This window comes from Barbus barbus, assembly GCF_936440315.1.
Source record: "Barbus barbus genome assembly, chromosome: 38".
NCBI classification, from domain to species: Eukaryota; Metazoa; Chordata; class Actinopteri; order Cypriniformes; family Cyprinidae; genus Barbus; species Barbus barbus.
Window position 1 is genome coordinate 4,148,564 of NC_136716.1, and position 12,295 is coordinate 4,160,858.

At 36.6% G+C, this 12,295-nt stretch overlaps 1 protein-coding gene across 2 annotated transcripts; it reads right to left on the reverse strand.

The window, feature by feature from the left end:
- Window positions 1-954: 954 nt before the first annotated feature.
- Window positions 955-6,740, reverse strand: abi3b (ABI family, member 3b). 2 transcript variants are annotated; one of them, XM_079397274.1, is made up of 6 exons: window positions 6,574-6,740; window positions 4,754-4,921; window positions 3,646-3,840; window positions 2,489-2,562; window positions 2,006-2,396; window positions 955-1,789 (listed from the first exon to the last, which is right to left on the reverse strand). In XM_079397274.1, exons 1-6 carry the CDS (start codon window positions 6,703-6,705, stop codon window positions 1,607-1,609), a joined length of 1,143 nt encoding a protein of 380 aa, XP_079253400.1. In that variant the 5' UTR covers window positions 6,706-6,740; the 3' UTR covers window positions 955-1,606. The 2 variants fall into 2 exon arrangements, with proteins under 2 accessions (XP_079253400.1, XP_079253399.1); XM_079397273.1 differs by having other exon boundaries at window positions 955-1,739; window positions 1,957-2,396.
- Between the last annotated feature and the right edge of the window lie 5,555 nt (window positions 6,741-12,295).

The following is a 12,295-nucleotide window of genomic DNA, read 5'->3' on the forward strand; positions in this document are numbered from 1 at the left end:
AGCGTTGCCACAGTTCTTCTTCTATATGCCGCCACAAATAGTGTGAATCTGTGGGACTACTGTATAAATAAATTCAACTGTAACTGTAACAGTTTAACTGCAATTCATGTTAAAATGTTAGAATTAAAACACAATCAACATAATACATATTACCTTTGCACTTATCTGTACATAGTAAATGCAATTATTTTTTAAGCTGTTGTTGACATCCTAAAACGTGATTTAGCCCCCCCTCCCTCAAAAAACAACAATAATGTTACCACTTTAATATGTCTTGCAATATCTGTGCATGCAAAGGTTCTGCGAGATCCTCTTGTTCAATATTCTCGGGGTCTGAATTGACAGATGTAATATGTCTATGTGAATTGATATGGCTTGCTGCTTTGGCAAGAGGCGTGGCAGTACTGAAACCCATCTAAGCTGTTCGCCAATCACAGCGCACTGGGACAGCTAACCAATCACAACACATTTAGTTTTTCGGAAGGCGGGTCTTCATCAAACCCAGAACTAATCGAGCCGTTTGTTCCAGGCGGCGGAGAAAGGTACTGTAATAATGTAAATTATGTGAGAAATAATACGATTTTCGATGTTCAATACATTACCTAATAATAAAATAAATTCTGAAATGTTACTAAGATTTTCTTGTGCAAGTCTTCAGATGTGGTCACATTTACTGTTATGCAATGAATTTTCTCAAGCAAAATCCAGCCATTTCATGTTTTTCACTGATTTACTGTGTCAACCCACAGAAAGCTGCTCTGAAAAACTGAAAGTTATTTCTGTGTGAACAATGCATCATGCATCGCTGCAATATTGACAACATACCTTTTTTGTCCACAAAATTTCACCAAATCAGTTTGATGCCATCATTTGTTTCAGTTGGATAAAAAGGTAGTGCTTTCGCTAGGATTTATTCCAGCTGTGCTATCAGGTGGTTAAACCAAAGAAAGCAATCAAACTCAAATGAATTTATTTGAACTAAAAAAGAAAAGTAAACAGTAAGTAATAAAATAAGAACAGATAAATAAATGACAAGCAATAACACAAACAAAACCAATAACAAGATACTACTGAAATTAAGACGTATTTTATGTTTTCCAGGTAGGTCTAACAGTAATAAAGTTAAAGAATTACTACAGGAACTGAACTCAACTGTAAAAAAAAAAAATTAAATATCACTGGATAGTCTTCACTGTATAAATAAATAAAGAGTGATGATGACAGACAGCAGGTTTATTTAGGGTGCTGTCTCTTTAAGACCTCTGTGTGCAATGACGTTTACACTTCTGTTTTGCATTCACTTATAGGGTTTATGTTTAATATAAACCGACTGTGTTTAAGTGAATACTCGCCAAGATGGGCATTTTGACATAATATTGTATGCATTTAAATATTTTCCTTCAATTTATGCGAGTACAGCATAAAAAGAATAAAACATGTCTGATATTACATATTATAATACGCTTTATACAAAACATTATTGTCTTTAATGTTTCATACCATAAACATTTCTAAGAACATTTTCATATTATTTAATAAAAAGCATTCAAAATCTTATCATATGTCATATAGTCTTTCCCATAAAAATAACATTGAAAATCAACATTCAAAATGGGGGAGGTGGAGGAGGAGGTGGTGGAATAAATTTTCCTCCAGTATTAGGAGGAGGAGGAGGTGGTGGTGGCACCATGGAGGCATTTTGTGGAGGTGGAGGTGGGGGTGGAGGTAGTGACGACCCACTGTAAGAGCCAGGAGGAAGAGGAGGCAGAGGAGGAGCAGCCGTCTTGACCTGAATGTGAGGTGGAGGAGGTGGGACAGAGACATTGACTGGAGGGGGTGGAGGAGGAGGAGGTGGAATAAATTTTCCTCCAGTATTAGGAGGAGGAGGAGGTGGTGGTGGCACCATGGAGGCATTTTGTGGAGGTGGAGGTGGGGGTGGAGGTAGTGACGACCCACTGTAAGAGCCAGGAGGAGGAGGAGGCAGAGGAGGAGCAGGCGTCTTGACCTGAATGTGAGGTGGAGGAGGTGGGACAGGGACATTGCCTGGAGGAGGTGGAATAGCCATGTTACCTGGAGGAGGAGGAGGGTTTGCTGAAGTTAATGAGGTATTTTGGCCAGGTGGAGGTGGTGGAGGTGGAATCAAAGAACCTCCATACACAGAACTAGGTGGAGGAGGAGAGGGAGGAGGAGGTGGGGGTGGAGTGTCTCCCATCTCATCATCCGGGAGAGGTGGAGGAGGCAGCATGGACAGGTCGGGATAGGCAGGCAGAGACGGGGAACGGTCAGACATGAGTGAAGGAGGTGGTGAAGCTGGAGAGAATTCAGGTGGAGCAGTGGTGCTAGAACCCACCCAGTCAGGCACTGATGGAGGAGGAACTGCGAAACCCAAAAAAGACCTGAAATGACGGCAACAACAAGTGAGTTAATCAAAAACATTTATAACGAAATCTGTCTGAATATAAACAGCAAAAGCCTTTTTATTACAAACCAGTTGAAGGTGCTTGTCTCCTGTGTGCCAAGCTGTACAGACACAGAGTCCTCATTGTCTGATTTTGGCTCTTCCTTCAGTGTCACAACATAATAAATTCAAATAAATATATGAAATCAGTAGGCCAAAAATATAGTGCAAACCATTTAAATAAGTAAGTTAAACTCTTATCTTATAAATATGAGTAATAACTACTGATGAAAAACAGTAAAAAGGACATTGGCAGATAGATTTGTTTGAACTTATTTTGCTTGTGATAAATTTTTGATTCTTTAAAATGGAACAAGTACATGCAAGTACATACTTCACATATTAAAAAAATACATTTCTTAGTGTGAAATATATATTTTACTTAACATACTTTTAGATGCATTCATAAATACTTTTTTATAACAGTAAATACTATATATTTCATTTCAAATGTTTGGGATCGGTATGTTTTCTGTAATATTTGCTAACAATTTTGTAGCAAATTAGCTCAAAAGGGAATTGTATATAAATAATTATGATTAATTACAATTATTTATATAGCTGACAGTAATAACAGTAATTTACAAAATCGTGTCTGATTGGTCCAAATGCTACAATTTAAAATAATTTTACATAATATATTTTAAAATGTAATTTATTCTTGTGACGCAAAGCTGAATTTTCAGAATTCATTGTCACATGACCCTTCAGAAATCATTCAGATATGCTGATTTACTGCTCAAGAAACATTTTTTATTATTATTAATGTTGAAAACAGCTGCTTAATATTTTTGTGGAACCCATGTTACATTTTTTCATGACTCTTTGATGAATAGAAAGTCCAAAAGAACAGTATTTAGTTTAGATCATTTTTGTAACCATGTCAAATTCTTTATTGTCTCTTGTTCAATTTATTTCATCCTTGCTGAATAAAAGTGCTAATTTCTTGCAATAAATAAATAAATACATAAATAAAATAAAACTTACCGATCCCAAATGTTTGAATGGTTGTATATAATATATAATACAATATTATATAAAATCCAGAATGCTATGTATTTTTAGGCCTAATGCAAACATTTGATCACATATTATTTATAAAACATATCTAATTTACTTTTCATTTAACCACAACAAGGGAAAAAACAGCAGTATAAGTTAAAAGTATTATATATATATTTGCTCACAGTTTTGCTGCCTTCCCAGTGGCTGTGGCCCAGTTTGTCCAAGTGGGTGTAGGATATGGGAACCCGTCTGTACGCACGCAACAGCTCCAGGCCACTCGCTGGGGGAACCACCTTCTGAGTCCGGGGAACTTTTGACTGTTTGGTCAGCACTCCGATCTCTTTCCGGGCTATTTTCTCCTTGTACATGCCAACTGTCTGAATGGGAATTCTGACATTAGAGGTTATTTTGCCCATTTACAACTTTGGCAAAATTATCATATACAGTATTTCTATTAAAGGAATAGTTCACCAAAAATGAAAATTTGCTGAAAATGTAACAAATGTAGCATTCCATCACTTGCTCACCAAGGGATCTTCTGCAGTGAATGGGTGCCGTCAGAATGAGAGTCCGAACAGCTGATTAAAACATCACAATAATCCATAAATACTTCGGTCCATCAATTAATGTCTTGTGAAGTGAAAAGCTGCATGTTTGAAGGAAACAAATCCATCATCAGGATTTTCAGATCATTAAGTTTCTAACTGAAGTGTTGCTTCTGGCCAAAATATGCCATCTTTCTTTAGGACTGTTTTTGCTTGCAAACGGTGCTTGGTCTGTGCATATTTCTCTCCTGATTCAGACAAGACCATTTCACTGGAGAAAGCAGTATTATGGATAGAGGACTCATATTTTAGATGAAAGCAATGGTTTGAAGGTAAAACAGCTTAATGATTTATTTGTTTCTTGAAAACACGCAGCTTTCCGCTTCACAAGATGTTAACTGATGGACTGGAGTGGTGTGGATTACTTGTGGATTATTGTGATGTTTTTATCAGCTGTTTGGACTCTCATTCTGACGGCACCCATTCACTGCAGAGCATCCATTGCTGAGCAAGTGATGTGATGCTACATTTCTCCAATCTGTTCTGATGAAGAAACAAACTCATCTACATCTTGGATGGCCTGAGGGTGAGTAAATGTTCAGCACATTTTCATTTTCGGGTGATCTACTTTTTTATTCAGAAGCACCAACTATTGTTTAATGTTTCCTGACTTGCCATTAGTAATGACTAGCATTGCTTTTTAAGAGATTCTGGTGCTTTCTGTTAAGTGATAAGCGGCGCTCACCAGAGTCAGCAAGTTGACAGAGGACTCCATCTGTTTTAGCTGAACTGTCTGAGCATCTAAAATTTTCAGCAAAGATGTGGCCAGATTGTTTATCTGGTATGTGACATTGGCCAGGGCCTGCATGGTGAGAGCTTTGGACTCTTCAATGACACTTCTTGTGTCCTCCACCTAAAGGTAAAAAAAATCGAGAATTGAGCACATCTGAATCATTTAATCAAGTCAGCAGTTTGAATATTACAGACAAGTGTGTTATGTGTGAAAAATGCTATACCTTTGCTATATAAAATACCAAGGCATGTCTAAATTAATATAAAAATATACATATCTGTTGAAAGAAGTCTTTTGTGCTCACAAAGGCTGCATTTATTTGATAAAAAATATGGTAAAAACAGCAATATTGTGAAATATTACTACAATTTAAAGGGTTAGTTCACCCAAAAATTCTGTCATTAATTACTCACCCTCTTGTCAACCGTAATTAGCTACGAGAAAACTTTAAACAATGCATGCACATGATGCTGCTGCTTACGTTAACACACACACATGCGTTGTTTACATGATACTCTCTCCACAATGGCGGTGCGCCACAGCATAAGGGACGAGGAGGAGCAGAATTGTTGAATATCTATAATTTTTCTCGTAGCTTCGTAAAGTTACAGTTGAACCACTGATGTCACATGGACTATTTTACCAATGTCCTTGCCACGTTTCTGGATCTTGATCGTGTTAGGACCCTTGCTGTCTCTGCAGGGCCTGAGAGCTCTCGGATTTCATAAAAAAATATCTTAATTTGAGTTTCGAAGATGAACGAAGGTCTTACGGGTTTAGAACGACATAAGGGTGAGTAATCAATGACAGAATTTTCTTTTTTGGGTGAACTATCCCTTTAAAATAACTGTTTTACTGAAATGTATTTTAAAATGTAATTTATTGCTGTGATCAAAGCTGAATTTTCAGCATCATTAATCCAGTATTCAGTGCCATTTGATCCTTCAGAAATCATTTTAATATGCTGATTTGTGCTCAATAAACATTTTATTATTGTTGTTCTTGAAAACGGTTGTGCTCTTTAATATTCTTGTGGAAACAGTTTTAGGATTCTGTGATAAAAAGAAAGTTCAAAAGAACAGCATTTATGTGATTTCTTTTGTAACATTATAAATGTCTTTAGTGTCACCTTTAAGAGAAAGTGAGTTGCTGAGTATTACTGTCTTAAAAAAAGACTAACCCCAAACTTTTAAATGATAGTGTATAAATATAATGCTGAATGAATATGATCATTAATGATAAAGACCTACTGATGATATTATATACAAACTAACATGCTGCATTCAGTGTAACAGATCTCCAGGATAGAGAGATGGATTCCTAGATAAACATGTTAAGAAAGGTTTTCATGGAGTACTAGGAACACATACCACAGCCTTGTTTAGGCATGTAAGCCGTCAGTACAGACAGCACAAAGCTGACTGAAAAGACTGGAAAAGAGTACAGCATAAAGAAAGGTGTTTCAACAATCCACTTGAATAATATAAATGGTGCTGTGAAATTAATTTCACTTTTAGTGTGATGCATGACTTTTGCAAATATAATAAAATTCAGTTCTTAAATCCAGTTCACATAGTTAAAAGAAGCAAATATGTTATCACTAGACTACTTACAATGTTGTACTTTTTTATCAGTACATACTATATATGTTTAGGCCTCATGTAAACATAAAGAATACATAATATCCAGGAAGATCTATAAAATAAGTATTTGGAGTGAAAAAAAAATCTAACAAATTACTGCAAATTAAATGTATAGAAAAAATGGCTCACATTGAGGTATTTGCTCTGACAGTAATCGGCCACCTTGTGCAGATTGCTGTGGTTGTCTAGAAGAGCTTTTCTTGCGGTCGGAGCCTCTTGCAGGATTTTGTCTATGCGTTCTTTACAGCTGTTGTCTCTCATTGTGCAGGTCTCTGCTGAATGCTGCTCCTCTCCACTGACTCTGGTAAGACTCAACTGAGCAGGACTAGAGAGCGACTGCAGTGAAGATGACAGGCACAGACATGTTGGGAGAGGGAGTGTGTCTGTAAAGCATTTCTCAGTGATCTTCAGTGCAGACATAAGCTTCAGGAATAAACAGAGTCATATTTACAGGATAGGATGCACTATCTATCTATCTGTCTGTCTCCATATCTCTATCTACCTGTCTATCTACTATCTGTCATCTAACAATCTTTCTGTCTGTCTATACAGTATCTGTCTGTCTCTCTCTCTCTCCATCTATCTATCTATCTATCTATCTATCTATCTATCTATCTATCTATCTATCTATCTATCTATCTATCTATCTATCTATCTATCTATCTATCTATCTGTCTATCTGTCTATCTGTCTGTCTGTCTGTCTGTCTGTCTGTCTGTCCGTCTAAAGGATTAGTTCTCTCTAAATGAATTTTATGTGCAATGTTTTGTTAAATTTGCACTGCTTTTGGTGTTCTTTTTGGAGCTAGACAACCCCTGGTTTGCTTTTAAGAGAAGTGTCAGTATTCTTTAGTAAATGATGGCATAATTTATTTTTGGGGGTCTTTAAATGGCTTTTCAATTTAAATTCAAATATTTATTTATTTTTTTGAACCATAAAAAAAAAGAAAAAAAAAAGTTTAATATTTTAAATACCATCCCTTGAACTATCCCTTTAAAAGAGAGAGAGAGAGAGAGAGAGAGATAATATAATTAACGTCATGGTCAGGCCACAAGAGGCCAGAATACATCTAACAAAGTACGAGTGAAACAGTCAGTATTTCCCTTCTCTGACAGGTTGTCAAGTACATTAAAATACATTTGTGCCTGATAATAGCTAATTTAACAATGTTCTGGTGAGTCTAACATCAAAGTCGGTCCAGGAAACCAAATATTAAACATTTAACCATGCTATTAAACAGTAACCCGTTTCATGACCATAAAACTAGCAATTCCTCAGTAAATTGACTTTTTTCGGTGATACAACAGAGAGAATTGTTGATCAGATACTTTTGAGATTATTATATTGCTCCCAATGCTCTGTCACGGTGAGCTGTGCATTTTAATGATGTCTCTGATAGGAACAGAACTGAGACCTGATAGATTAGCCATCATATTTGGCCCATGTGACTGATTTAATGAGCAAAGTCTGTGTGCAGCTGGGGTTAAATGATAATTGTTTATAATTATGACTTATCTGGATGCCAATTATGTTCATCATGTTTGTACCACAGAGGCAAATACTGTCATTTTCTATGCATGCAAAGCTCTTTTTATGCTCTATAAACAGCATATCAGCCTCCCGTCTGCATATTCACTATATACAGAAATTACATATTTCTAATGTTACAATTATACTAAAATGTTAAAGCTAAAACATTACAGGCTGTTAACTGATCCCGTGCGGACAGAAAAAGAACTTCATGACTAATAGTTTAGTGCATGTTGTTTTATCTGCCGTAGCCAGGAAAGTGGAAATCTGTTCCACAGGAAGGCTGTTCCACGTGTAGAGCAATTAGGAGAGTTCAATGAAAAAAATAAAAAGACATCCATCCTGCAACAATATTGCCTTTGTTTGGAAAACGCCCTTCAAGGGTGCTGCAAAACAATCCGTCTGACCTTTAAACGTAATTACATTTGGGAGTAAAATTTAGCAGTATAAAACATAACATAAATGTAACGATGTAAGCAGAGAAAAGGAGTATAAACTTAATTAGTCACATAGATTGTTGTCAGAGAAATTGTTTAGGTGTAGGAGTGACAAATAAAATATGTCTTACCAAAATATGATTACAATATTTTGTACTCAGTCAAACTGCTCCATACTAAATTCAACATAATCACTTCTTATGACATCCACATTTCAATTATTCAATTATATTCCACTTATTCCAAAGGGAAATCTGTTAAGCTGCAAAAATGCATGTCTGGATCAATAATTAGCTTATTATAGTCAATAGTTATCTGGTGGGTCACAACTGAGTGGTCAAGGTTTGGCTGGTTAGCATGATCTTTACCCCACCTGGACTGAAAAAATAGTTGGATTTACTATCAATCAATCAAATTATTATTTACAGCGGGGAAGATTCAAAACCAGGAGTCTGGAGCCACTGGAGGGTCCTCAGCAAACGTCCAAGGGAGAACTTCTTCCTCCAAAATACCTATAGTTTATATTAAAGAACACACCAGATCAGAATCGTGAATCTTCAGGAATCAAAAAATGAAAGTATCTTTTAATATATAAACAGTTTTGTTGACAGTTTTCTGTTAGAATTATAGGAGAATACCAGATAAAATATATTAGCCACTGAATACTGTGTTGGAAAATGGGGGGCCTTCCAGTCAAAAAGGTTGGGAACCACTGTTCTAAACCAAATCATTTGGTCCTAAAAACCATCTTTCTCGACCAACGGTCATTAAAAAAATCACAATGAATTCTGATGCCATTTTTTACAAGCAACATATAATCGTGAATAGTTTATCTTCATATTAAAGGGATAGTTCACCCAAAAATGAATATTACCCCATGATTTACTCACCCTCAGGTCATGCTAGGTGTATATGACTTACAATCGGAGTTATACTATAAAATTTCCTGGCTTTTCCAAGCATTATAATGGGGTTACAAATGAATGAAAATGTCATAAAAAGTGCTCCACATGGCTCCAGAAGGTTAATAAAGGCCTTCTGAAGTGAAGCAATGCGTTTGTGTTAGAAAACTGTCGTACGCACATTCATGAGAGAGTGGCGTTCCAGCAGATGACATAGGACGCAGGCGAACACGGAAGTGCAGAGGAAAGAGCAAACAAAACACTGGTTACAAATTAGAAGTACAAAATTAGGATTTGTAAAAAAAAAAAAAAAAAAAAAACTTGCTGTAAACAAAACTTGGTTCTTGCGAAACTAGCATATTCAACACCTACGTCATCCGCCACTCTCTCGCAAACGTGCATACGACAATTAGAGGAAGCTAGAGATGTCGGTTTATAAAGTCAAATAAGGATATTATTCTTACACAAATGCATCAATTCACTTCAGAAGGCCTTTAATAACCCCCCGGAGCCATGTGAGATACTTTTTATGATGTATGGATGCAGTTCAAAATCTTAAGCCCCATTCACTGCCATTATAAAGCTTAGAAAAGCCAAGAAATTTTTAATAGAACTCCGACTGTATTCATCTGAAAGAAAAAAGTCATATACACCTAGGATGGCTTAACTGTTGATTTCTTGAACAAAATGGCCAATCAAAGGTGTTTAAGTTAGTCAGAATCCACTCACCGCTCAAAATGCTGAGTTTTGTTCAGTCCTGAGTTCTGCATGCTCATAAATCCTCTTATTAGAAAGTAAACATGATGTAAGTAAGAGAATAACTCTGCAGTTTAGAGCTTCATAAATTATAATAGAACGAGACTGCAGTGAACTAAAACGAGTGACAGATTTTTAGTGATTATAAGGGAAGCGCTCTTTGTATGCTTTCTAGGCTATAATTTAAATACATTCACTCATGGATTGATTCTTTAAATCGCAATGAATGGCATAGCGACTACCAATAATCCATTAGATTAATGCCAAAAGCCATTGTGTAGCGTTACTTCAGCATGTATTTCTGCTAACCGAGTGAAAGTGGAACTAGCTGAAGTTCCTCTGCTAGCTGAACAACTGCTATTGTGATGAATGGGAATGCTAACAGATAGCTCTAGCTAGAAGTTATAGACCTCCCCTGAAATTGGTCATGCTGTGTTCTGATATGGTCATGGGAATGTTATGATTTAAAAGGAGGGGAAAATATTTCCCATATCTTTTGCTGTTGACGTCAAAGGCGTCCAATCAAGCTGCAGTATTTTGGAGAAAATTAATCTGTCACTTGATAATATGGCTAATACTAACACAATATTAACCAAGTGTTTGTTCCATGGGTCAGGTAGGTAGATCACGCTTCAGCTGCTGTTTATGCATTTACAAAATTCTCAGTTTTCTATGTCTACGTTAGGGGATTTTCCTATACAACTGAAACTAGTTAAGAACCACTGTTATAGCTTTGTGTTTATATGTTGATTGATGTAAATGAGAAACAGTGTTGCGCATTCAAGACATTTCATTGCATTCCCCCCTCCTGGTCTATATACATTTGGTGGATACTCTGAAATCACATTTTTCATAATGTCAGTGAGAACCCTGCTGTTTTATGATTTTAACATACTTGAAAACACTAATGTATCCAACAATTGCTCTGAGATGACTTCATTTAACAGGAATATGGACAGCGTGAATTGGTGCCAGCCACAGCGTTTCCAAAAAAACACTCAAGAGAGCTGCATGGGAGTTTGGACAAGCTGCTACCGCAGTTCTCTTTCTAAAAAGCCAGTTCGCCTAAAATCAACCTAATACATCCTAAACAAACCTCAGCTTACATCCATGGATACACATTCTTGATTGTTAGTAATTATTTACACTCCCGTTACAGAACAAATCATATCTTGTTCTGTTTATATCTGTATTGTCTCTCTTAGACAATAACAAGATTAAATGGAGAACAATCACTTTTGATACAGCATCCTGCTTCTTAAACGTCATCTGTTTTTAGTTTAAGAAAAGATCTCTAAACAGTGAGATCTTTCTGAGAAGACTTGCCAAGATAAGCAAAATCTGCAGATATTTCAGTTCACTGAAAGACCTGAGCTGCTAGATAGTTTTATACTCTCTCACAGGATGACAAACAATTGTCTCATTTGTGGCTAGTTTTAATGTCCCCTAATAAATTTGAGGAAGTACACACTTAACTGAGTTCAACAAGTCTCTTGAGTCATGAAAAAGCAAACTTTGAGCGATTAAATCATCTGGGCTGTGCCAATAAGAATTAAAATATGACCAGGCTGGAATTAAAGAGCTTCAAGGGAGACCTTTGAAGAACAAAACCAAACAAAAGTAGAAGAAAACAGCCAGACATGTTCTCCATGCTGGAGCAGGTTTTTGTGCATCAAGCCGATCAGATGAACCCAGCGTGGGTTTTCCCTGGCTCAGTGTTGTGCTAGACTTCCCTTATCTCTGCAGATTGGGTGTTGTGAGCAATCACAGCTCTGACACACTTCACAGAGTTCCATTACAGCTCCCGAATTGAATTACCAGCTGAAGTGACTGTGAGCTGGAGACTGAGCTGTGGATGTTTCTGTGACAGAGCTTCTGTGGAAAGTTCATTCATTTCTCATGCTCAGGTATCTCCAAGTCAGCCAGATGATCAACACATTTATTGCAAGGAAATACATTTTTCTTTATCCACAGATGCACGTACACTTGGCAGGCTTGGTTTGATTATAACACACTCTGGTGTGAATGCTCTGTTAGTGTAGCTGATTTGAACAAATGTGAACGCTGCTCTGAAACTATAGTGTGCTCCAAAAATCCACATCCCAGTCCACTTTCTTAACAAACCCGACCGATAAATGAACACAACACAGACCAAAGACATCTAAACAAACCAAAAACAGGATGTAATGTCACACGATGTGACTCTAAAAAGGACAGAGTGCTCAA